General features: G+C 47.6%; 1 protein-coding gene across 14 annotated transcripts; it reads right to left on the bottom strand.

The window, feature by feature from the left end:
• Window positions 1–242: 242 nt before the first annotated feature.
• Window positions 243–17,779, bottom strand: LOC136113185 (uncharacterized). 14 transcript variants are annotated; one of them, XM_071799683.1, is made up of 8 exons: window positions 14,199–15,311; window positions 13,604–13,885; window positions 12,975–13,119; window positions 8,647–8,745; window positions 5,302–8,301; window positions 4,106–4,182; window positions 2,560–3,682; window positions 243–1,845 (listed from the first exon to the last, which is right to left on the bottom strand). In XM_071799683.1, exons 6-8 carry the CDS (start codon window positions 4,106–4,108, stop codon window positions 1,001–1,003), a joined length of 1,971 nt encoding a protein of 656 aa, XP_071655784.1. In that variant the 5' UTR covers window positions 4,109–4,182; window positions 5,302–8,301; window positions 8,647–8,745; window positions 12,975–13,119; window positions 13,604–13,885; window positions 14,199–15,311; the 3' UTR covers window positions 243–1,000. The 14 variants fall into 14 exon arrangements, with proteins under 14 accessions (XP_071655784.1, XP_071655794.1, XP_071655791.1 ...); XM_071799693.1 differs by having other exon boundaries at window positions 5,302–5,483; window positions 8,154–8,301; window positions 12,975–13,885; XM_071799690.1 differs by having other exon boundaries at window positions 5,302–6,554; window positions 8,154–8,301; window positions 12,975–13,885.
• Window positions 17,780–17,949: the final 170 nt, after the last annotated feature.

Genomic DNA, 17,949 nt, shown 5'->3' on the forward strand with positions numbered 1-17,949 from the left:
TTATTTGGTGGTATTAAACACCGCTTGAGTGGGACTGGTTCTGGTGAAGGGTTTGGCCACAAGGACCTTGTTAACTGACCATGAGCAGGGGCTGGGTGGGAGTTGGAACAGCCTGAACGCTCCGTGGGATGGGTCACGTCGGGTAACGGGCAGGAGGAACCTCGGCACGAGGCGAACGCGCTGCTGCTTCAGGAACCGTTACCGGCTCCAGCCCTGCAAAACAAACACGCCAGACAAACAGGACTGAGCAAAACCGGCCTTTATTAGGTCAGGTCAACAGTTCAGCCCAACAACTAATCCGGGCTGTAAGACAACGTGCTGGCTGAACGGTACCTGAACAGCTGAAGAACGTTGCCTCTGTGTATTTATGTCATTATATTCAGCACTCTGGTGAAAACACCATGAAACCATTTTAAATAACTTCTTGAAATGCAGTCCTAACTTCTTAAATCTACAGATTTTTCACCAAGAAAAATGACATAAACCTTGTTGGAAGCGTTCCCGTGAGACGTGGATTAGCAGTTGGCAAACGTGGCGTTTCTAGCCTAGAACTAACCTGTGTTAGTCCTTTCTTTAGGATGGGCTTACACTAGAGACTAAAGGCTGTTTCCAAGTGTCGGCTCCCGTAACCATGAGCGCAGCAGAACCACCTCACCGGGTCACTCGGCCGTGAGCCCTCTCCATGTTAACGTTACCTGCTTTATCATGGCACTAATAACACAGGAGAATATTAACTTGGTATAGTAATGTGAAACCCAAGATTTTTGTATTTATTTAACTTGCTGAACTATCAATTCCATAAATAGAAAGAACAACGGGAGTTTTTCATTTCATCTGAACACTAAGGTGATGCAAATGTGTAGAAGTTGGTGCTCTAAGGTGAAACCAAAGAGATGTTCTTGTTCTCTTCAACCTACACTAAATATTGCCACTGAAACCTTTCAAAGCCAACTTGGAAACACGCTCCTATCAAAAAGTGGCAGTAACTAAATAGATGCCTTTATTTATTGGACTTCTTCGTGGTTCCTTTCACTTGCTGGATAATAACTTTCAAGATCTTCTCCACTTTAGCTCTCGTCAGTGACTTCCTGCAGTACCAGATCTGGTCGCAGAAGCTGCAGAGGGGCTTGGGAGCCAGGTAGAGCGGGTCGTAGTCGTGGAGCATGTCCTGCGGCCTCCGCTTGGCGTACTCCTTGTAGTCCGCGACCGGACAGTCCCCCGCGCCGTCCGGCCTGGCGAGGAGACGCCGCCTCGGCCCCTCCGGGTTCGCCTCCACGCTCAGGTCATCCCTCCACTCCAAGTACTCCAGCTCCCCCTCCTTCTTCAGCACCAGTTGGCCCCAGTACAGATTGTGGCTCTGAGTGTGGGTACTTGCCCCAAATCCCCTGATGATCGTTGTGAACATGAGGTGTAAAAAACCCTGAGGGTGCATCTTACTTAAAAGTCCCTGCTTCCGAAGACTTTCCACATCTTCATCTTTCAGGTTCTCCAAAGAGTTCCACTCTTCCTCTTTCTCCTTTTGAGACAGGTGCTGATGCTTTAGTTTCAAGGCTTCCTGAGATGCCCTGAATTCCCACCCTTTAACCACGCTGTACTCGTAGTTGTGATCCTTGAGGTATCTCTCGATGCTGCTCTGAAGGAAGTGCAAGGAACCGGAGGAAAAATCTGTGCCGTTCTGTCTCTTTGCAGAAGTGTAGAACAAGGCCAGGTAATTATCGAGGTCTTCAGGTGGCAGCTTGTAGATCTCGCGCGTCTCAGAAGGGCAACGCGAAACCAGCCAGTCCTTGAAGGTTTTTATATCACCAGCACTACGGTTTCTCTTTCTCTTCAACTTCTTCATCACATCTGAAAGATAAGACAGAGCTTTGTGCACAGCAAGAACTTCCAAGGAGCATTTGATACGTTCGAAGTGTTGTACAAGGCATTATGCAAACACATTTCAAGAGAGCTCTTGCTGTGAAATGAAAACATTAACCAAAAATCAGGGGTGGATAGTAAGGAAGAACAAAAAGATGAGTAAAAGTGTATTTAAAAACAAGGATTGCCAGGATTGCAGTTCGGTTCTCTCTCAAGTTGCTATGGCAATATCACATCTACCTAGTTCAACGTAGCATGAGAAATTAGTTCTTTGGATCACTGAAAAGCTCCATCTGCTCACCTGTGACTCTTCCAGAGCTGACGAGGGGCAGCTTAAAAAGGGTTCTAGAGCCAACATGTAGAGATTCCCCTTCTTGCACCGAATGATGTTGTACACAGTTATTATCTTATGATACGGAATCATTTAAAATACGCTCTGTGCATGGCTTAACCGTGGTTTTGAGAGTTCCCTAGTAAGCACATGTTTGGGTGCCTGGGAGAAGGGCGCTGACGTGCGGATTGCTCAAGGTAGGAACCTTTTCAGTCCCTTTTAGTACAAACAGGTTGCCCCAAGTCACAGGTATCTACTTAGATGCCACAATATAGATTTTGGCAGCTATATGAATTCACCCTACTTTAATATTTTTGGGAAAGCGAATAACAGAACGCACCCCCAAACCCCATCAGGAATAAAACTCTTACTCTTGTTTGATGCTGCAGGTGATTGTTCTGAGCTCCGTGAGGCTGCAGGATGGGCTGTGTGTCCAGAGCCCGACGGTTCGCTCTCTCCAATGGAGTTTTCGGTGACGTTCCCCCTCACGCCCACACCAGGCGTCCAATGCTCGGGAGGGCTGAGCTGGAGTTGCTGCTGGACATCCACTGTGGCTTCAAACTCAAAGAACGTCACAGAGACGGGTGGCTCAAGTTGGGTCTTTGTTTCAGTGTTGCAGACAGGAACAGCTTTGACACGCTCTTTCAGTTTTGCTGACCCAGAGGGATTTCTTGCTCTAGAAGTTTCAGGATTCGGAGGAGTCGGCCTCGGGCTTTCCTGATCGCTGCTGGGGGACGCCAGGACCCCTGCGGGGCTACAGCACGATGCTGGGGTGGCTGTTTGCTTGTTAAACGCCACCTTCTGACTGCGATGCATTTGCAAATCTATCTCAGCAGTCACACCTTTAATCAGCGATTCTGACAGAATATCCTGTTTGGTTCTGTCTCCATCGTCACCTTCATCTGATACTCCCTGCTCTTCATCAGAGATGATTTGCAGATCTTTGTTGCTTTCTAGCTTCATCTTACGTCTGTCAGTTTTGACTTCACCGCCAGACACGGACAAATGCCGCTCTGCTGCAAAGCATGATTTAGTGGATTTGCTATTTTCTCTGGACGGTGGTTCATCATGGATTATGTAGACTCTGTTGTCTTTCTGCTGAGTGACCCCTGGAGATCTGCTACACGATCCTGTGCTAACAGCGTCTGCTTTAGCCCTCTCGAAAGATGGGGTCATCCTGAACCTCTTTTCATCTAAATTAGCTTCCCTTGACGAAGCCTCAGAAAATACTGACCTTTTTCTCTTTTCTACAGCTTCATTCTCTTCCCTGCTTCTGATGCATAACTGTTCGCACTGCCAGTGATACGCGTGTCCGACCCCGCACATCCACAGCACGGAATTCTCCTTGCTGGGACAACCCGCGTTCTGCGCGGTTTCCAAGGCCGGGATTTGGTTGCATATGGTCCCGTGACTGTGCGCCCAGGTCACCAGCTTGGAGAGATCTGCGCAGAGTGACCTGGTGTCACCGCTCCCGCCGTCACCGACGCTCTTGCTCTGTAAAAATGCATTGGAGGTGACTTCAGTGAAAGAGGCTGTGGACAAAACAGCTGTCCTGGGGACTGCTGCGGGCCCAGCTCAATAGAGGTAATTGCAGCTCAGGGATTCCTCTAACGGTGCCCGTGGCCGATTCCGTCCTCACTGACGGAAAACAGCGAGGGGAAGTGTCAGGAATCGGCTGCTGGGCTCCCACCTCCCCATGGCCAACAGGGTTCCCGCTTCCTTCGTCTGTCCAAAGGGTTCCACCACTTGCATCAGAAAGAAATTCGATATACGAAGTTGTGGGGTGCTTTTCAGAAACTAAAAAACGCACATCGCATCCACATATCTAAAACATGTCTCAAAAATATTTTAATGCTATAATTAATTCTGTTAGAAACAATTTTCTATGGTATCGTTTATGCTATAAAAAATACTCACCATGCTGCTGGTTTCTAGCTCACTGAGCCTTCTCTCAGGTGAAGAAGTGACTCAATATTTTATTCCTCTCTCAGAACCTAAAATAACCATCATACACGTGTCTCTGTGTGTGTATACATATATATATATAAATGGAAAATATCTGGCTAGCAGATGTAACAACATTTTTAAACACTCAGTCAAAAGAAGTGCTACTGCGGAAACAGAAGTACCAGAAATAGTGAAGCTCGTTCAGAGCTTCAGACAACCTGACTTTTCAAAGAGTAAAAAGAAGAGGAAGTTTCTTAACTAAAGAACTATTGGCAAGTGCAACTCGTATTGACTAGAGACTAAACCTGAAATTCCCCCATCTGATTTGAAACGTTCTATGTAGGGGCCTAGATCTTCACCACCATAACTGTCAACATCCAGATCGCGAGGGAGCCGAGAAGCCTCGTGATGCTGCGACTGGTACCGCGGGCACGCACAGCGGCCGCCTTTGCTCCAGGCATCTTAGGCTACTATTAATTAATAGCTTTGCATTTAGCGAGGGGAAAATATTCCGGGCTGAAAACCCTGGGTGCAGGAATCTCGTCTAAATGGGATTTTTGAGCAGCTCTGGCCTAAAAGTGATGCAGCTTCCTGGTGCTCTGCCCAGACGGCTCCTGCCTGGCCGCAAACCCCACGAGGATGGGGAATTCTGCGCCCCAGAAACCAAAATGGGAACTCAGGGGAGAGCTTGATCTTCAAGTTAATTCCTCCCTAAAGGGCTGAGCGGCCTGGACACACTCAAGGAACTTTCGTGCCCGCGAGCTGGTGCTCACAGGCGGTGTGGGAAAAGGCAGCGGGAGCGGAAGCTCTGCCTGGTCATCAGGCCGTGAAATGACTGACTTGGCAGATGAACATCTTGATTTCGATCACCGGCGTCTGTACATGGAATGCTTTTATCTCTCCTTATCTCCAAGCACATGTCTTCCTTTTCCTGATCTCTTTGAAAAATAAAAGCCTTTTTTCTCTTGATACTTAGTTCCAAAGCCAGGCTCTGGTAATCCAGGCTGCTTCTCCAGCCCGCTCCTGCTCGTTTACACCTCCAGAGAAACTGCTGAGCGGAACGGGTCTGAATTCACAGTTACATGAAATATTATTTACCCACAAAGGCAGAACTGACGTCTCTTCAGTTAATATAAACCCATCTTGATCACTGCCACAATTTTTACCTGCTTCCAACAAACCCAGGATCCCTGTGGGAGACGCTCTGGTGTTGGAGTTTGAGGGTTTGAGTTTTGCCTTGAAACCTTAGGTTTGGTTGGGTATCTGCACGGCCGTGAGTGATGCTTTAATTATCTTCCCAGGAGAGGCTCCCATCTGATAACGGACACTGCATGCAGGACCCACACCTCTGTGCAGAAAAACAGGACATTCCAAAGCTGTACAGTGCGCGTTTGAATTGTTTGAACCCATTGTGAATTTAGTGTGCTAATATAACCTATAGTTAAGTGAATTCATGTTCGTTAGAGGAAAAAAGCTTAAAAACAGATCTCCTCTCTTTACCTTTCAGTGGATTCTGCAGCTTTCTGCTGTGCTGAAGGGTCTGTGAACCCCTCTAACACACACGGGCTTCCGCAAGCAGGATCACTAAATAAAGAACCTAATTGTATAGGCATCGAAAGCCCTTTAACCACCTTGTTCCTGTCCCTCCACCCTGGAACAGCCCCAGCTATGCTGCTCTTAAGACTTATAAAGGTTATTTCGCAGGTTATAAACCCCAGGCACACACAAAGCGAGTAAATATGAGCTTTGGCTTTCCAGCACCAGATAAGACAGCGCAGGAAACTGGAACAATCCCGGTAGGAAAACAACAGGATACAGAACAGCAGTTCTTCAACTTGACTCCTGCCCCTTCCCTCAGCACGGGTTGTGCGCTCCCGCTCCCCAGAAACATTTATTGGAGGTGGAGGGACAAGGGCAGCCTCAAAACACCCCGCCGGGGGCTGTTTTGGCAAAGAGCTGCCGGGGATGGCGCGAAGGGCACGGCCGCGGTGTCTGCGAGATGAGGCTGGACCGCAACACATCTGCCTGCAAGGCGGGAGCTGGGAGTGCAGCACAGGCTGCCAAAAATCACCCAGCTTGTCCCACCACTTCTTAGCAAGGGCCTTCGGGGTGGATTAATCATTTCCCAGCACATGGTTTTTCCTGTTCTCCGCGATGTTTGTTTCTCTCCTCCCCCTCCCCTGTACAAGAGCCTTCTCAGCACCTCTTCAGCTCCTTTCCTGCTTCACCGCGTCCTCCTGCCCCGCTCACAGAAATACAACTCCCAAGATACATTTGGTACTTGCTTCAGGGTGACTTTCCTCCATTTTGAGAGATGCTCCCAGCCAATCCTCCCCGTGGGTCTGATGGAGGGCAGGTCTGGCTGCACACCCAGCTCTGGTCCACGGGAGCCTCCAGCACCGCGTTCCTTCAGCAAGAGCTGTTTTGTTCAAAGAATCAGACACCATTTTTTCCATTACTTCCGATTATCTCTCCTCTCGAGGCTCTGCTGCTGCCCTTGTAACACAACCGAGCTCTACGTCGAGCCTTCTTAAAAGAGCTAATAAAAGCCACAGCCAGCTGGCAAAGGATTGCCTGGTCCAACAAACAGCAATCAACCACTAAAAACAGCTGTAGAGAAGGAAAAAATTAATTTAAACCCACGGACTCCTATAAATAGGAGCTAATATTTTATTTCCCCAGGAAGAAGTGAGAAGGCTGAAATTAGCGAAGAGCAAATCTGTTACTTGGGCAGAAAATGCTCCAGCATCACTAATAATTGTGTTATTGACTCTGTTAGCGCTGCCACTTGTGAGCAGCTTGGCACTCGGGGGCAGCGCTGCCAGGGGAGAGGGCTCTTCTTTTCCACAACAATTCTACATGCAGGTTGCTTTATTTTCCCTGGGGTTTTTCACTTTCAGTCCTGATGAGTATATGGTTGTATCAGCACAGAACTGACTGTGGGAACTCGCTTTGTTCCCCAGCAGCCATTTGTATTAAAATGATCTTCTTTCATTTAATTAACGGCAGATGATGTCTGTTGGCAAGAAGGCACTTGCAGGAGCGTTCGCTACTCTTTTAATTGCTTCTCTCGCTATTTGTGGTATTTCTCATCAAGCAGAAGCTTCGGCAGTCACGGGGTATCATTACCTACTATAAAAAATCACTTTTAATCCTCACGGTTTCGTGGAGCTGGACTGCAAGGCTCAGAAATTATGTAAAACTTGGGTTCTTTTGTCTGCTGTTTCCTATGAACTGGCCCCAGTGCCCGGCAGAGGGTGCTCAGTCCCCGGCACCGGGGCCGGTTATAAAGCGAATCAATAAATATCTGTTAACATGGGGGTCAAGGTCCTCGGGCGAGGGCACCGTCCTGTGCGCTTCCTCATTCCTGACAAAGAACCTTTGCACCAGAGGAACAAAACAGCAAAACATTTAGCGCAAAGCTCTCCATGTAGATTTACTGACCTCTCAACATGGCAACTTTATAGGAAACTTGCTATCTTACTGCTAAAAATACAGCATAAAAACACTGACTGGTAACATTGCCTTAGCCAAGTACAGAAACTTCTCCGCGCCCAGTCCTTGAAGCGGCGATAAAGCTGTTACTGTGTCTTTGCTTCTTTCGTTTTCTGTTCTGCTGACGGAATTTTTATATATATATTTATATATCAAATAGCAAAAGTTAACATCCTGTTTGGGAGTTTGCTGTGGGGAGGTTGCGAAACTGAAATGAAATAATCAGTGCTGTAGGCTGGAGGACTCAAACACGGAGCTGTGCATCAGCATCCATCCCTCTTGGTTTGATCTGAGCCAAATCACCCTTTCTGTTCCCCATTGCAAACCAGGGGTAACGTGGTACTTCAGAACACTCCGGAGTGAAGCGCAGTAGAAATTTGTTATTAAATAGCATTTGTGGTGAATCTGTGACTTGTAATCAGACATAATTGTGCACAGTGAGACTCAGTAACCTACTTTTTCACAATACAGAACAATTTTAACAACTGATACCTGAATTCCTTCCCAGGCTTGAGGATTTTACCTTTTTGGAAACACTTCAAATCCGTGGTGACTCAGTCCGGGGGTGTATGTAGAAGTCGCTCGCGCTAGCAACGGGCAAAGAGCGAGCTCTCATTTTTACATCTTGAGTGTTTACGAAGGTTTGCTGAGGATGTGATGGGAAATGGCTTCTGGGGGTAGAAGAAATAACTTGGCTGGTAAACAAGGAACTTTCAGAAGAGGGAAAGTTCCCTCTGTGTGGGGTTACTTTGGGCAGTCTCTGCTGGGGTCTCTTGGGCGGACGCAGATGCCCACAGCTGGCACGGGGAGAGCACAGGGACACCCAGTGCGCAGTGCCTGTGGAAGGGAAGGCGCTTGTCCCCCACAAGACACACCTGACCAAACGGCACCAAAACTTTTTTGTCGCAGGGAAATTCATTAGGTCATGCTACCTGGCCATGCTGACAGGACATTTGGGAGCCTTTGCTCCTATTTAAACTTCTACCGCTGTTTGGAAGCGCCACTCTCTCCCTTACCTCCTCCAAGGTCACGTAAGACGCTCCGGGAAGCCTCCCATGGAGCAGAGCAGCCTGCAGCAGGACAGCAATGCCACTGGCACCGAGAGGACAGAGAGCCTGGGGAAGAAGGGAGAGAGAAGGGGTTAGTTCTTTAGGAAAGTGATCTTAAAGCACCCTGAAGATTCCTTGCATGGGATGGAAGCAAGAAGCCAAGGGCCTCTGGAGAGGCAGCGGTAAGAAGCAGCAGCTCCCAGTTTCTGTCTCCCACTTCTTGAGTGCTGCATTCAGGAGGAGCTGAGAGCCTCACAGGTTAAATATACCACAAACGGATGGCATCTCGCCTCTTGGAGAGGCAGTAAAACCCGGTATTGGCACACCTGGCTGCTGATTTGGAAAAGAAATAGTATCCATAAAAGGACGCCAACCCTCGTCCTGCAGCAGTGATAACACGATGTGTCAGCAAGAGCAAACAACTCATCCCGCTCTACAGATTCAAGCACCAATGAGCCAATGGTGGGTTCTCTGCCTTGATCTTAGAGCAAGAAAATGCAGCTGAAGATGCCCCTCTGAATGAAATGTAGCTCTGTAGGAGGAGTGTTTCAGTTCATGAAAATCCTGCTGGCTTTAGGCATCCATGGTACATGAGTAGTGGGGGATCAGTCAGCAACGCATCTGCAGCACCTGAGATGTGCCGCTCGGTTTTTCTAACCAGCCCCATCATCAGGAGTCTCTTTTGTGCAATGCAGACGCTCTGTTTTTAACGAGAACACAGATTAATTGAACGGTGTTTAGAAAACATCAGGTGTGTGTGTGTGTAGCGGGTGGCTGTGCAGAAACCGGAGGGCTCTGCAGAGATGGGGCCTCTGGCACCCCTGTGTTTGGGCACAGCCGCTCAACCCCTCGCTGCCACCACCCTCTGCGTTCACTGCCTCGTATCCCAGCACCTTACCGCATGAAATATTAAACATTCTAAAGGATATTGTGTTCCTTTTGTTCCTTTGGCAACTGAGATCTCGAGTGCTCTCAGTTCTCCCTGACTCCACATTTTACAGGTTCATGTCTTAATGTTCTTTTAATGCTTGATTTAATACTCCAGAGTTCTTACTACGCACTCATGACTGTTCCACAGAAAATGTGGTGCCTGCTAGACCAGAGGGTGGCTATTTAATGTGAGCAGACACTTCCCATTGATCGACAGAGATGAGCAGTGTTGGGTGGCTGGTGGGACAGGAGCCACATTCGTCCCCAGCACCAGGGGTGACAATAACTGAGCTGCTGGTGATGGGAGCTGAGGGTAGCGCTCACCTCCAGAGCCCACCTGGAAATGTAGAAATTACACTGATCATGGCCAGCTGCCCCTCTAGGAGAGTGGCTGCAGGCTTCTCGTACCCTTCCATCTAGTTCGATCAAGTAAGAGCATCTCTGGTTTTAAGCCTGAAAACAGAATGCTGGATTTCTTAACGTTTTCACCATCTGAAGCACAAGCAAGTCTTCACACCACAAAAGCACAACCCCTCAGCTTTGGGAGCAAGGCTGTTCCGTTGCATAACCCCTTCAGGAACATACGGGCCCGCAAACACAAGAACGGCTGCTGCATAATTACGGCACTGCCAAACCAATTGAACCTCAGCAGCTGCCGCTGGGGAGACTTCATTCATTCCCAGTATTGCCTTTTAAACTTAAGTGGCACTGGAACAAACACATCTTTGATCCAAGTAGGAAATCATTTGGAGCTTTGTGTTTAATAGAGCTGAAGCCCTGGGAAAATGATGTCTTTATTAGCCCGTATGACAATGCGGGCCTCATGGCAGCACACAGCGCCGTGGTGTGTCCGGCGCTCGCTTCTTCACATGGATCTGGACATTTTTGTTCTTGAACCAGTGTAGAAACAAGGGCTGTAATCCAGCCGCACTGCTGAAGTGCCTATAAACTGCATGCATGACATCAAAAAGAAGGTTTGTGGAAAGGGGAAAGCGAGCACAATTTTGCCAGTTCCAAAATAGAGCTGGTGTGTCTCTGCATTTCTATCCTAGTGCTACTTCATGCCATTTTGGGGTTGGTTTTCCTTTATCTCCAAGGGAATTGCTGCACTAATCGCAGTGTTGCATACTCAAATACAGAGGAATATACATGGCCGATGTTGTGCTATATGGATTTACGTATGTCTCTGTATGTGCACATACCTTTAGGTAACAGGACACCTCTTCAAATGTTGCTGAAATTTCATATTAGTTGTGATGCTACTGTATGAGCTAATCAGCGCAAGGCCTAACTATAGTTATGCTATAGAGAAATACTTATTTAGACCCAAGTCCATAGCCAGGCACGTTATGGAGATTTTCTTATAGGACATCAGACCTTCATTGTGCATCACAGTAAAGAAGAAAAAGATTGACACCTTATCCCAAGGCCAAAGTAAATATATCTTTTGGCAAACTTCGCAATTGTGTGCTTACTAAGCAAGCAGTAAGACCCATAAAATATCCAGTAATGATTCATGGGAAGTACTCACTAAAAATTCCTAATTCATTCATTCGCAGTAGTCCATTGACTTTGGTTTGGCAATCTAGTTCAAGAAGCTGGCTGTGTGTTCTTCCTAAAAAGACAGCGTTGGGACTATATTCTCAAATGTCACTTTGCTGTTGTTTTAAAAAGTATTCCTCTGGACCCTATAGAAACTGCTAAAAGGCTTTGTTTCTTAGAAGGTTGCCTTAGAAATGCAAGTTAGAGTCCCAACAAAACCACTTTATCTTATTCACTGGTGGAGGTAATTGTAAACATGATCAATCTAAATATTACTGTTAGCTACAAACAATTCTATCAGCTGGCCTGCACGCAGCAAAATCCATTGTGCTTACAGTAAGAGAGCGTATCTCACAGCCACCCACACCTCACGGAGAATTTCTAGATGCTCTGCATGTGGATGTCTCTCTTTTAGGGCCCCTTTTCTCATTCAAACGAACTGTGCTCAGACTCTGTCTGGAGTCAACCAGCATCTGTGCAATATCCATTGAAACGGCAGACGCAACAGGAGCCAACCTGCCGACAGAGGCCAGAGGTGATGCGGTTGGATTTCAGCCTGCCAGGTGAGCAACGGAGCAGCCTCAGAAATAATGCAGGAGCTCCAGGCCCCCCAGTCTCCACAGTCTGGTCTGTGCTGCTCACCTGGCACCCGCCGTTTCATTTACCGCTGAGCTCTCCTACCATGGCAGCTGCACTGCCGGGGGAATTAATGTAACGCAACAGCCTGATAATGAGCTTTGGAAAGGCAGGTTACGGTGGAGGCTCCGGGGCTGAGCCCTCGAGGGCTCAGCGAGACCTCTGCAAAGCTGCTTGTGAACCCCCCCAGAGGGGTTCATCAGGAAACCGGCACCGTCGTTAGAGCGTCATAAAATAAAATCATTGTAAGGAAATGAAAGAGCATTCCAGTCCCTTTCTGAGCAGATCTGGACGGGAAAGCGACTGAACCGCACTAATCTTTCATTGCAAAAAATGCCCCTGACTAAAGAAAGAAGAAATGTAGGACTGCAGTTCCAGAAGAGACAGAAATGCTGTTTATTTCCCTGCCCTAGGACAGCAGGGAGAGATGTGCTTGTAAGGAGGGTTGTTTGTATAAATAATGTTCATTCTTGGCAGTGGAATGCAAACTATGCTGAAGGGCTGGAAACAGACCCCTCTGCAGAGCTGAGGCCAGAGCGAGGGAAAGATGGAGCGCGGCTGTGGGGAGGAAACTCACAGGCATTTTTAGCAACTTGGAGAGTTTCTCAAGCGTGTTTGACATTTTTAATTATACTGATGTAGAGCCTGTTCCAAGGACAAAAGAAGTCAGGATTACAGGATAAACGATTAGGACATTTCATAGCATTTCATGGCTCGCGGCATTGCTGCCGGTGGGGCTGGAGACTGGCCTGAAGCACAGAACTATCTTCGTACTTTCCAGACAAATGGAATTTGAATGTCTTGCAAAATCTTCACCTCAGCCTCGTGTTACAAACCTCCACTAAAGGCGTATTTTTTGATAGACGGGAAGGAGATTACTCTGAACTGCTGCTCTTTCTCCAGGCTTTCCTGCAAGGTTTCCTGAAGGCGTAGGAAACAATCTTGCTACGTTTCTATCAATTGTCTCAGAATCTCTAACTTTACAATGGAAAATAGAACTGAAATTTCTCGTGGAGAATGAGATCGGCTCTAGGGTATCGAATGACGGAGTCATGGCCCGTTTGGCTGGTTTCCATGCTCAGAACACCCTGCGCCCTGGCTGCAGCATCTCACTTTACGTGTGGAAAAGAGCTTAACGTGCTTGCTCATCCACCTCCCTTTCCGAAGAATTTGCAAAAATAATGTACCTGCGTTTCAGTTTGTGTGTTGGGGTGCTCAGGATGGTGCTGGAATGGCAAGAGTTGCCCTGTGCTGTGGTGCAGAGATGTCTGGGGACACCACAGGGAGGGTTTCTGATGCTCCTGTGTGGGACAGATGAGCAGGAACTTGGTTCTGTTGGAGAGAATGGAAAGTCACAGAGGAGGTATCTGGCCTCGGGGCATGAATAAACCATTCAGCATATGAATTATTCAGTGACCATCCCCAGACGTGTGCTACATTCAGCCTCCAGAGGCAGCAGCCCTGTTGTGGGGGGTTCTTCCCAAACCTTACAGACGGGTGACAGGCCAGTGAATTGAAATATTCCAATGAAATGACAGGAAATAAGATTAAAGGGGTAATTTTTACAATAGCAGTAAAAAGCTGCTCAAAAGAGTTGTGATACCTCAGGCTGGCATGACAATGGCCAATCTTTCAACTCGGTGGCCATGCTGAAGCAAGCTGCCCACAGTTAGAATCATAATGCGAAGTATGAATAAATAGTGCTCAGAAAATTGGAAACACAGGTTGGAGGAAAGGGCTAGAATCGATACCAAAACCAACCCGGTCTGCACGTAACCTATGCCTAACGCAAAAAAACAACGTGGGTATTACCTACATTTCTCAAATGCCAATATGCAATCTTGGTAGCAAAATTTCTGAGCTTAGATATGTGTTGTAAGATCAGTATATTTGCCCTACGGTGCTGTTTCAACATTCCATTTGTGACGAGCTGAAGTGGGTTGAATGAAGAGAAGAACCGGGTGGCACTGTAAACTCCGTGTGGCTGTAATTCACGTCCCAGCGCCCACAGGACGAGCCACCATCCCCAAGTGACACATGTGAACAGTTCATTCTCCGAGCCGACCACAGGGAAGAGCTGCGGTTCTGGTGTTGGTTGCTGGGGGTATAATCAAACCGTACATTAATCCACACCACTCCAACACAGACTGGGAGCAAAGAAATCAAGAGTGCAGTGCTGAATAGCCAGGAAATGGCTGGTTCATCCCTGCAGGAAATGAGTCACCCGGCAGCACTGCGAGGAGCGGCAGACAGGGAACTTCTGCAGCAACGGGACTGATAAAAACAGCCACGCACACAGAGGACTCTCTCATTTCTGTCACAGATTCCAAAGAAGAAACATAAAATGTGAGCTCTTGCGATTATACTTGAAGCTTTAAGTTGCTATAACTACTCGCAGCACAAGAACATACCTGTAGATAAAGTTCAGCAGTGTGCTAAAAGGTGAAATCAGAATGTGCAATGGCAACAGCAATAAAAGTTCCAAGTGCAGATCCACTGGCTCGCAAAGTGCTTTTGAACTTTGGTCCTGGGAGGGAGGCCCCGCATGGCTGCGGGGCACAGCTCTAAAAACGCACTGCGGGGACTCGTTAGAAACATCTACCTCTAGTTAATACTGACAGTACATTCAGCTCAATTCCCAAGCAATTTATTGATCAGTTGGTGCGCTTTTTGATAGTACTTTCTGCCGCCAAACTCTTAGGATCGGTGGAAAAAAACACTGCCGTTACTGAGGATATTCACTGCTCGTAAAGCCACAAATCTGCTGTTCAGAAATGACCATTTCCCAAGCGCTGGGGCCACCAGAGCCAGCTCTCCCGCACCCCAACCTTCCTTTCCCTTCCCTTTCCATCACCTTTCCCTTGGCCTGGCCAATGCAGCCCTGACTTTGCTCACCAACCGTTTGCAGAGCTGTGATTTGGCACCACGGATGGTGCACAAAAGAACGTTTCGGCATCCTGAGATGCAGCTAATGCTGCAAATCCTCTATTAAACAGAATTAATTGAAAGGGGGTTAAAATCAATAAAAGCGACAAAAAGAAGCCAAAGTATTCAAAACACCTCCCGCCCCCGCAAGTTTCTTTGGGACTGTCCCGGTGGCAAAGTCCGACAGGGACGAGTTTCTGGTGTGGGAGGGAACGGCAGGAAAACAACAACGGCCAGTAAAACCAGTATCTAGGATATTCCATGCACACAGTGGTTTGGGCTCTTCACGCAGACCATCTTTTAGGAGGCTTCTTGTTTTCAACAGAAAACGTTGGGTGGAAGAGGAAGAAGGGGAAAATAACACACTTTCCTCGTTTGCAAATCAGCGCGGGTGCGGAGCACGGGCTCAGAGCTAATTTTAAAACACAAAGGGAAAAAGGCAGGAAAAGGGCCTTTTTTTGTTTCAGAGGGTTTTTCTTCCCTGCGTGGTAAATGAAATGCAAAGAGATAACATAGGCAGGAAGGGCTTAAAAAGAGAAAAGCCCGGGTGTGTCCTGCCAAGGCCTCCAGTGAGTAACCGGAGCCCGAGGGTGGGACCAGTTTGCTGGATTGTGCAAAAGAAGCCGATTCATATTTTTCCCTTCTCCCTCTCTTTTTTGTTTTAAACAGGGCCATTTTCATGTGGGTTTCTTTTCCCAAACAAACAAAACTATCCACAGAGGCGGGTCTTTCTCCCAGCTGTTGTGTGGGTTTGGTTTGTTTTGTTTATGAAGTATCATTTTGTTCTTAAATGCATTTTCCTGTTTGGCCCAGCAAAGACTGTGCAATACCCAACAGTATCATTAGTGAGTTTGCTGCCACAGTACTCGAAAAGATGCTATCTACAAAATTCTGTTGATATTATAAGAAAATGTCTGTTAAGATGTTGCACAACCCGTGTTTCTGCTAGAACTGTTGAAAATTTGAGTGAGCTTGCACGGACCTTAAAAGAGTCTTTTAAGTTAGACCACAATTGCACAGGAGAGGTCTTTAAAAAGTAATAATTCTTTGATGACATCCACCTGTGTTTGCTTTTCCAAAGATATCTGCAAAGCAGCTGGGATATCTGTACATGCAATAAACTAATGTCAACAGTCACCAGCAAATCAGATATTGTTCTTTCTAGTGATCAGTATCTGGTATTGATAATTCTTTTCAAAGTATTTTCGCCACGGTCAGGGCACCTTTCTTTAGGTTTCTTGACAAGTGGGCTGAAATATCCCATATTAAAAAGAAAAGAGTGTTTCTGTCCCTACACCAGCCTCTACCATGGAGGGATTGCTTACTTCTAGTATATAAAACATGATTCTGAAGGGAAGATGAAGCGAAACTCCTCCATGGGAAATACAGCTGAAAACCGGCACAGCTCAAGAAAGCACACAGTGGCTTGTTAGACCGGAGTTAAGTTCCCCCTCTGCTTTGATCAAATCACTTTATCTCTCTGGGTCCCAGCAGCTCTGAAGTGGATGGCATAATCCCATCATTTTCCCATTCTTCCCCTCATCTCGGTAGTAAATCTCTTATCTGTGGCACAAGCTGAGCCTTTCATATGCGGTACCTGTGGATTCAGACAGGGCCTTTAGTCGCCTGTAGGGATAGGTGAGAACACACTTTTCTCCATTTTAAACCTCACTGCTCAAACAGGGAGCCCAATAAGCCAGACAAACACAGTCATACGAGTGGGGGAGAAAATAATAGATGGTTCACCTTTTTTTTTTCCATATTCATGCGCCTAGTGTACGCTTCAGAAAGAAACGAGAACGTGAAATGCATGTCTGTACTTGTAGAAGTTACCCGACGTTAAGCAGAAACACTGCCCAAGGATAAGACTCCAAATCTCCTTTGCACTACGTTTTAAAAGTCTTTTTCTGAACCTTCACAAACGTACCCGCCGCTGCTGAGTTACAGCCCAGGTGCTTCCATCTGCGGCACCGATCTACGTTAGCGCTTTACTGTTTACAGTGGAGGCGGGTCGGCAGAATTGTACAAATTTGTTCACAAAAATGTCACAAGTGGGTGTGCTGGCGAGGTACGAAGAATCCTTTCTGCAGCAAGACCAGTATTACGTTGCCTAGAAACTCTCAAAACATGGTTGCAGCTAATGAAGGCAAGATCAATGCGGACTGGACATTTGATATTCGATTCGGCGCTACACAAGGGACTTGTAGCGAGGTCTGGGACAATTAATTCTTGTGCTGCAGTCAACAGATCGGGTTATGACAAAGCAAGGCAAAGAAAATGAGTAATTGCTCGTCGAATTCCCAGTGAGCAAATATTGTCTATATTTAAACAGAGACGGCGGTGTTGGGTGGCAGCGAAGGGCTCTGCAGGGCGGTGTCCGTGGGGCAGGAGCGTCCGCAAAGCTACTGCAGACGGCCCAGCACCTGGAAAGGAAATCTTTTTACACATTGGAAAATCCCCAAAGAGAGGAAATGTGTGGATTTTACCTCAACCTCTGCAGAAAACCTACAGGCAATGACGAGAATTAAGAGTGAAACAAGCTTATCTAATTAACCACTGAGGTCCACCTGGACAAAGAGCTGGTTTGGTCAGCAAACGGTGTCAGGAGTGTAACTGAGGTAAAATCTGATTGTGATGCCGGAGCAGAGCAGGAGGGTGTTGGTCTTACCTCACAAGTTCTGTCTCACACTGGGGAATCTTTATCCTTCAGACACTAGCTGCAATTACACAGACTTTATCCTATATCTTAAATAAAACTTCTAAGTGCTGCCTAGCGCCATGAGAAGTCCCCAGGCTGGCAGTGCTAAATAATTAAGCTAATTCCGGCGAGGCGCCCTCTCTCCCTTACTCGAGATGGCAACGGCCCCCAGCGCGCGGCTTCCCTGCCCGTAGCTAACATGGCGGCGGCGGTGGGGCCGCGCCCGCAGCCCCCGGCCCGCGCTGCGGGTGGCAACACAATGTGCACGCTGGGGCCTTTGCCCGTATTTAAGATGGCGCCCAATGCGGTTATCCCATGCCCTGCCCCCAATCAAGATGGTGGATCCGTGTGGCATTTCGGCATCCTTCCCGCTCTCAAGATGGCTCCTCCCAGCCCCTCCCGTCACCTACCGAATCGCGCCGCGCACCGGCGCTCCGCCCCGCCCCTCATCCCGTTTGCAGCCAATAGACTTCGCGACGGGCGGCAGGGCGCCAACCCTCGGAGGTGGGCTGTCCCCGCCCCTGCCGTCAAGATGACAT

The sequence above is a fragment of the Patagioenas fasciata genome, chromosome 27 (assembly GCF_037038585.1).
Source record: "Patagioenas fasciata isolate bPatFas1 chromosome 27, bPatFas1.hap1, whole genome shotgun sequence".
NCBI lineage: Eukaryota > Metazoa > Chordata > Aves > Columbiformes > Columbidae > Patagioenas > Patagioenas fasciata.